General features: G+C 36.6%; 1 protein-coding gene across 2 annotated transcripts; it reads right to left on the bottom strand.

The window, feature by feature from the left end:
* Nucleotides 1-205: 205 nt before the first annotated feature.
* On the bottom strand, nucleotides 206-8,537 carry LOC120908984 (glycine-rich protein 5-like). Of its 2 annotated transcripts, XM_040320535.1 has the most exons (6): nucleotides 8,355-8,535; nucleotides 7,009-7,053; nucleotides 3,498-3,593; nucleotides 2,324-2,398; nucleotides 2,042-2,101; nucleotides 206-435 (listed from the first exon to the last, which is right to left on the bottom strand). In XM_040320535.1, the coding sequence occupies exons 1-6, from the start codon at nucleotides 8,479-8,481 to the stop codon at nucleotides 353-355; spliced, it is 486 nt and encodes a 161-aa protein (XP_040176469.1). In that variant the 5' UTR covers nucleotides 8,482-8,535; the 3' UTR covers nucleotides 206-352. The 2 variants fall into 2 exon arrangements, with proteins under 2 accessions (XP_040176469.1, XP_040176470.1); XM_040320536.1 differs by lacking the exon at nucleotides 2,324-2,398 and having other exon boundaries at nucleotides 8,355-8,537.
* Nucleotides 8,538-8,738: the final 201 nt, after the last annotated feature.

The raw sequence follows: 8,738 nt of genomic DNA, 5'->3' as shown, positions 1-8,738 counted from the left end.
GATGTTTGATAGGAATGTGTGGGCTGTATGTTGTGTAAAGGGATGTATGGATATTGTTTTAAAATGTAGATTTTATTGATGTGCATTAATGAAGGTTGCATATGTAACATCAATTTGTGTTATTCTGTGGAGAGAACAGAAAAAAAGTGTGAAGAAATGAAAGTATAATTTCAAAGGTAAGTGAAAAAAATATTCATCAACAGAATAACATTGCTGAATCAGGTATGCTTTATTCAGATGAACAGCAATATAGACAAAATGAGACACACGTGAAGTTAATTGTAAATAATGATACATAATACAGCTTTACAAATAGTTGTTTAGGCATTTAATTTAACTTATTTTAAGATATTCATTTCTTGGTTCCGTAATTGCCACCTTTAGCTCCACCAACATTTCCTCCAGCAGCTCCTCCTCCAACTCCTCCACCTATCCCTATAAAAGAGCACACAAAGTATTTATTACGTGTGTAGGAATACAAGTTATATGTTATTTGCTATGTTATAAAACATTCTTATCAAACAGTACACTTTCTGTTCACAGATATGTTGTTATTAGCAGTGAAAGATTCTGTCCAGGTTCAAGTAGCTGGGAATTCAGAGTTTTGTTAGATGGTTTGAGAATCTGAACTTTGCAATGACGTTTAGGGGGAGAAAATCTTGTTAGCTTTTTATTTCAATTTGTAAGTCTAATATGTAAGTTGTTATATGTATACAGCAGTTGCATCCCAATCTTATTCTCTTCAATTTAAAAAAAAAACTGTCATTTAGCAGTAGGAGGCCTGCTTAGACCAACAGATAGAATTTTGGTCAGTGGTTCACTGAGGCTGTCCTGGTTCTCACTGAAGCAAAATTGTCCTGCCACTGGCCAATTTCTATCACCGCCTCAGATACAGCTTTTATTTATAAGGCCTCGTACACATGACCGGATCTATCCGCTGGGATTGATCGGCGGATCAGTTCCAGCGGACAAATCCGGTCGTCTGTACGGCCTAGCGGATATTTATCCGCGGAGATTCGTCCGGCCGATCGATTTCAAGCGGATAGAAATTTCTTAGCATGCTAAGAAATCTATCCGCTTGAATCGTGTCCAGCGGATTGATCCGGTCGTCTGTACAGACTCACCGTATCAATCCGTCCGCTCCCCTCCCTCGCATGCGTCGTAATGATTCTACGCATGCGTGGAAGTACTTACCTTCCAGCGTCGCGCACGTCGCCGCGTCATCGTCATGGCGATGGCGCGACACGTCACCGCGGATGTATTCCGCGCGGATTTTGATCCGATGGTGTGTACAAGCCATTGGATCAAAATCCGGAGGAGGAATCTCCGCTGGAAACGGTCCGGCGGACCGTTTCCAGCAGAGATCCCCTCGTCTGTACGAGGCCTTAGTTGTTTGCATTGAAATCTGCAAGGCATTGCAACCACAATCAGGAAATCAGGGTGCAATGCTCTGGCTCCTGAAGACTATTCATTCGGCCAAAGGTCCATACCAAGGTGTAGATCTTTATTTACAGGCTGGAGGAAGTATTAATGGACTACACGTGCAATGAAGTCACTGCACTTGTGCTCTTTTGAGAACTACAAGTCTCTCTATCGTGGTGACAGATACAACTTGTTTTTTTCATTCACAGATTCCCATGAATGAATGGCATGGCTATGTCAGTGGAGCCACACACGGCCGCGCTAAATAAAAAAAAAATGACATGAGCTGGCAGAAAGGGAAGAACCCCCAGATTCTGTTAAGGGTGGCTTTTTATTTAATTTATTTTAAATAGTCTATTTAGGTTTCTCATTGTTAATTAATTGTGCTCCACCCCTAAATCGTCCACCAGTTTCAGTAGTAACTCCACGACTATGTTTAAGTGGATCAACAATATGCTTTATGAGGCAGGATATACTGAAGATACAATCAGACATGTAAAGGTAATTATAATGGTATGTAGTATAATTTACTAACTGTTGTTAAGGCATTTAATTTCTCATATATTAAAAGTAATTTTTTTTGGTTTCCCGTGATATTATTTTTTGGCTCTGTCAGTACCTTGCCCTCCATATCCTCCAATAGCAACTCCACCAGCTTGTTGGCATGGGTCAACAATACCTAAAGAATGACATAGTACATACGTTACTGAGCAGGAATGCAAGTCATACTAGGTATCTTACTAAAAAAAATACTGTGCTAAATCACGTAGACTTTACTGAGATTAAGAGCAGAAAAGATACAGTGAGATCTAAAAACAGTAGTTTAAGAAATAAATTTCACATATTTTAAATGGTTTATTTTGGCTTCTCATTTTCTTGGCTACACTACAGTAACCAGTACCTTGTACTCCACCGCCCAATCCTATACCAATTCCTCCAGCACCGCCTCCTGCTTGTTGGCATGGGTCAACAATACCTAAAGAATGACACAGTACATACACTACTGAGGTATCTTTCTAAAAAAAAAAAATCTAAATCACATATACTTAAAAGAGATTAAGAACAGTAAAGATACAGTAAGACATGTGTAAATATAATTTTAAGTAATGGTTAATAGTATAGATCTAGAAACAGTAGTTCATCATTTAACCTCCCTGGCGGTATGATTCTGTCTGGAATTACGTACCAAAAGCGGTACAATTATTTTGCAAGGAAATTTGGCGTTTTATACTGTATGCCTGCAATTCTTAGGAATAACTCACTTAAATCTGACCAAACAAGAGTCTTGTAGGCATCCCGGGTATGATTTTTTTTTTAAAACAAAATCATAAATTATAATATAATAAATAATTATAAATAATTCTAACAAATAATAATATAATTCTAATAAAAATTATTCAATAATGTAATCAACTCAAAATCACTGAAATTTGCTCAGTTGCAGAATTGTCGCTGCCTTAACTTTTATTTTTTTATGACGTATTTCCCCACAAATCGCTATCACACAATTCTGCAAGTGATTATAATTTATTATCGCTGTTTTCTAGCTGATCTAAAACCATTTTTGACATAAAGGGACACTTTTGGACAATCTACAGTTTTCAGGCAGAAAGAACAGTTTTTATTATATAAAATAACATGTAGGACACTGGGCAGATCACTAGGGACAAGGGGTGTGTGTATTTTTTACATACAGTACTGTAATCTATAAGATTACAGTATACTGTATGTATAGTGTTTGTTTACTTTTTTGAATTTGGTGCCGTTCTCCGCCCCCGTGGGTCGTAACGTCGCAGGAAACGGAGATCGGTGGCACGCGGGGAGACTGTGAATCGAGCAAGGAGGACCCGCTCGCTCACACAGCGGGGAGGCATCGCAGGATCCAGGGACAAGGTGAGTAACTTGTCTGTGGATGCTGCGAAAGGTAAGCCGCGCCGCTGCACACTCTGCACATCCACCCCGAGCGTGACTCATGCTCGGGTTTACCGCTAAGGGGGTTAAGCATTTAATATCACATATTTTAAATGGTTTGTGTTGGCTTCTCGGTTTCTTGGCTCCACTACAGTAACCAGTACCTTGTGTTCCACCGCCAATGCCACCGCCAATTCCACCACCAATTCCACCGCCAAATCCTCCAGCACCGCCTCCAGCTTGTTGGCATGGATCAACAACTAAAGAATGACACAGTACACAAATTATTAAACAATAATTACACATTAATTATACAAAATGTTGGCTAGTAGCAATATAACTTCTATCTAACCCGTTTTGATTTGGGGATTCTGCATTAGTCCTAAAGGGAGGGCATTTCTTACTTCTTCTGTGGTATGGAATAAGAAATATGGAGAAAACACCCTAAAACAGGGATGTGGACAGCAGTAAAAGCACTTTTGTAAAGTTGGAAGGGTTAAAACCTGGCTATGCACCCAGTAGAGAGTTGTTCCCTTGCTTGTTGCCCTTTTGTCACTGGGACAGTAAAAAAAAAAAAAATACAAGAAAAAAAAATAGCTGTGAGATTTGTTCTTACTTCACTAGATCTTTTATTGCCCTATTGTATCTAACATTGATATACCAGATTTAACAACATAATGTGTACATATGACATTACAGTATATAGATAATGCCATTTAGTTATTTATGTATACTCCATGCAGTTATAGAAGCCATTATGTCATGAAACACTGGTATATATGGTCTATATGTGTCCATCCAACCTTTGCTTCTTACAATTACTGAAGATAAATGATCCAGGGTGACACGAGACCTTAACAAATTGATCCTGTTTATCCATAAAAATGCTAGGGAGGTTTTCATCTATTAATATTCTTGACAACTTGTTTTAAAGTATATCAAAACCCAAGAACACAGGTGTAATATATTGCAGCGTACTGGTCATTAGATGTATGTCCTAAGAGGACAATGCTCACTCAGTCTACTATATCTATGGAATGTGGATTGTCACCTAAGATAGAAAGTGTGTTAGGACTACACAACACTTTCCTCTGTCCTCATCTCCATAACATAAGTGGGAGGTGTTTAGTAGTTCCAAAAGGTGAGCTGGGAACATTGGTAGCTCATAAGAGTGCCACAGAGGTAGAAAACATAAACCCATATGAGATTACTGATTCCTAGCAGGATCAGTTTTTCTAGGAAATATCAAAATGCCTTTAATTTAATTGATGGAATAATAGGGAGCAAATAGGAGAAGTTTATTTTTAGGGTTTACATATACTTCAACTAAGGAAAAGCCAACAGTCGTTGCCTTCCAGGAAGTTGCAGTAATCTTAGCAGGTAGTAAAGATTTTAATAGAGGCTGAGGGCTGTTTATCAATGTAATACATTATAAAAGTGTAGAAACATGGAAGAAAAAATCCAAGAGACCCACTGAGTCTGTCTATTTATTTATTTTTGTATTTGTATTATACATCCAAGTCTTAAGTATTACACCCAGTTTTCATTTGTCTGATTCCATTAGTACACTGTCTTCCCGTTACTAAAATGTTTTGTCTCCTTTCTTAACGGTTGTAGCCATTTGTTTGGCCTACCTTTGTTTTTATACACATTTCCATGAGCTATACTTTAGCCTTGTATCTCCATTATACAGTTTTTTGTTTTTGTTTCATGTATTTATTTATTATTTATCTGTTTAACCTCCCTGGCGGTATGATTCTGTCAGAAAAAACATGCTAAAAGCGGTACCATTATTTGCAAGGAAATTTGGCGTTTTATATTGTAGGTCTGTAATTTTTAGAAATAACTCACTTAAATCTGACCAAACAAGCTTCTAATAGGCATCCCGGGTATGACATTTTTTTAAAAACAAAATTATAAATTATAATATAATAAATAATTATAAATAATTATAACAAATAATAATATAATTATAATAAAAATTATTCAATAATGTAATCAAATCAAAATCACTGAAATTTGCTCAGTTGCAGAATTGTTGCTGTCATTATTTTTTTTTTTTTATGACGAATTTCCCCACAAATCGCTATCGCACAATTCTGCAAGTGATTATAATTTATTATCGCTGTTTTTTAGCTGATCTAAAACTATTTTTGACATAAAGGGACACTTTTGGTTGCTATGGACAATCTACAGTTTGCAGGGAGAAAGAAACGTTTTTATTATATAAAATGACATGCATGACACAGGACAGACCACTAGGGACAGGGGGGTGTGTTTTTTTTACATACAGTACTGTAATCTATAAGATTACAGTATACTGTATGTAAGGTGTTTGTTTACTTTTTTGAATTTGGCGCCGTTCTCCGTCCCCGTGCGTCGTAACGTCGCAGGGAACGGAGATCGGCGTCACACGGAGGCACTGTGTGAATCGAGCGAGGTCCTGCTCGCTCACACAGCGCGGTGGCATCGCTGGATCCAGGGACAAGGTAAGTAACTTTGCCTGTGGATCTAGCGAGGCAAGCCCGAGTCTGACACGGGGTTTCCGCTCGCAGCAGGAAAATCTAACCCCGTGTCAGACTCGGGAAGACCGCCAGGCAGGTTAAATATATAGATATAAATATCTATATATATCTATCTACTGGTATCTATCTATCTATCTATCTATCTATCTATCTATCTATCTATCTATCTATCTATCTATCTACAGTATCTATCTATCTATCTATTTATCTATCTATCTAGATAGATAGATATATAGATATAGATATATAGATATCTCTCTCTCTCTCTCTCTCTCTCTCTCTCTCTCTCTCTCTCTCTCTCTGTATATATATATATATGTATAGATAGATAGATAGATAGATAGATAGATAGATAGATAGATAGATAGATAGATAGATAGATAGAAATATGAGTGAGTAATAACATTTTCTTTTTTGGCATTGCCACCAAGCATGGCTTATTGTACCAATGTGACCATTTTTTTTAAAAGCAAGGTGAAGAAGGCTGAGGAAAACATCTATCAATGCTGGACTAGGGACCATATTACCAACACAATGACACTTTGTAATTAGCTTCAGTAAGACATTTATTAAAGGAGTTGTGAAGGAAATTTTTTTTTTTGCTGAAATGACTGTTTACAGGGTATGGAGACATAATAGTTAACTGATTCCTTTTAAAATTGATTAAAAATAGATAAAATTCAATCATATAATGTGCCTCTAGTTTCGTTTTGCATCTAGTTTAGTTTTTGCATGTTATCCTGCCTCTGTGCTATACAGAGCTATAGAGCAGTGATGGTTTGGAAAATGAAACTAGAATCTCCCAGTACTGTGGTCATCAGGAAACACAACCAGGAAGTGTCCAGAACAGAGAAGGATTACAGCAACATCAGAGCAAAAACGAACAATGAGGACATGAAACCAGGACTGCAGTAAGGTAAAGGAAGCTATTTAGCTAAAAAAAAAATTCCTTTAGTGACCCTTTAATCAAAGTGGCTCTGGGCCCACTTCTACCAGTCTGCTAAGTATAGTGTTTCTGATTCAACATAATTCCCAATCAGACTGAGATTCTAAACTTATTACTGATATCAAAAGTGCAATTCTAGTTGCCCAATTTTAGCTAGTGTGACAATTTAAAACATGGTTTAAGTTAAATATACAATATTCTTACTTCCACATGGCTCTGGAATGACCTGGCATGGCTGAACTGGTACAGCTGGAAAAAATAAAAGCTTTAATAAATTGTAAACCATATAAATCTACAGTATATATAACAACATGCAAAAGATGCTTTGGGTGATATTTTATGACATACTTAAATAACCGCTTATGTTGATACTTCACAAAGTAATGTCAGGTCACATATCGTAGAAATATTGCAATTTTTATTTTTTAATATGCAAGCAATTTTTTTTTACCATATATTATTATCTTTTTATGTATAAAATAGCTACATTATGTGCAATCATGAAAATGAACAGTTGTACTTATTATCATGCCTTATACATGACACAGGATATTATTGAAGAATGCTCAATCTTGTTTATGTATGAATAGCTATTATTGGGATGTTTTATCGATACCATTGGGACCACGCTTTAATATCATTAGTCTTCTTGCGCATACAGTATGTATTTCATTGCATTATAACTTGCTGGTAGCCATTTCCAAATATAATATTTTAGTGTAATGCTGAAACTAGTCTAACTATGTATTATCATGCTTTGATCTTATGTAAATAGACACACAGATCATTTTCAGAAGTGATTGGAATTGCCTATGCTGAAGTACACTTACATTCGGGTACCACTGAAACCACAGTGGGCATATAGTATGTAATAATCTGTTTCCTCACTTGTGTACCCTTACAATACCGCATCCATACACATTTGCTTGATTTTTTTAGTTACTTGTATTTTCAGAGTAAATGTGCCAGGTTGTAGATGCATCCTGTCTCCTGCCTGAACTTAGTGTTGATAACAGACATGCAAAAATGTGTCAAATAACAAAGGCATTGCCAGCATTACATTAAAAAATGGCTTGGTAAATTGAAAGTTTTAATCTCCTACAAAAGCCCACACAGCATGTTAGCTAACGGCCCTGCACTCAGGCAGAAGCCAAGTTTAGGAGTGCATTTTCAGATCTCACAAATGCTCATTGCTGGCTAGAACTCCAGAGTATGCTTTGGCAAAATGTATTCCACACAACCAATACAAACTTAGTGATTTGGCATTTATCTTTGGCATCTATTTGGCATCAATGTTTATTGCGTAATTCACATAATATATATTTACAGTACTCGAGTCATGTGTTTAATTAAAAATTGTTTTCTAGAAAAGTTATTACTAACAATTAGGAATGGCTTAATAATTGTCAGCATTTTCTTTACAAAGATTGATAATTTGGTCTCTTTCCAGGTTAATTGATTTGACTACTCCTCAAAGTAAATGCAGGGCATTTTCTGCACAAATATGCACTCTAAATAAAATTCTACTTACAGTTTTATGTTGTACTTACTGCCACAGCCTTTGTTTTGATTTGCACCTCCACCAAAGCCACCGGTGCCACCAGCACCACCAGCACCACCAGCACCACCAGCACCACTGATGCCTCCGCTTATTCCTTTTCCACCCTTGGCAGCCATAACTGCAGATTGAGCTTTGTGAAGGGCTTTAGTGAAATGCTTGTAGTTCTTTTTGTCATCCTTTTTATACAAAATGTTCTGTACTTTTTTTTTTTCAGTTATTAAAATATGTTTACTTTCAGGGGCCAATTACATCCCTGTTACAACCTATTTAATTAGATGCTTGCATATCAAAGGTATTTCCATGACTTGCTGTTGATTTAAATTTGGGGATGGGTGCATCTCATTAGTAATTTATTTTGTTCTATCCATCATAA

This window comes from Rana temporaria, chromosome 8 (assembly GCF_905171775.1).
Source record: "Rana temporaria chromosome 8, aRanTem1.1, whole genome shotgun sequence".
Classification (NCBI taxonomy): domain Eukaryota; kingdom Metazoa; phylum Chordata; class Amphibia; order Anura; family Ranidae; genus Rana; species Rana temporaria.
The sequence above is the reverse complement of the archived record's forward strand: the minus strand, read 5'-3'. Positions and strand labels throughout refer to the sequence as shown.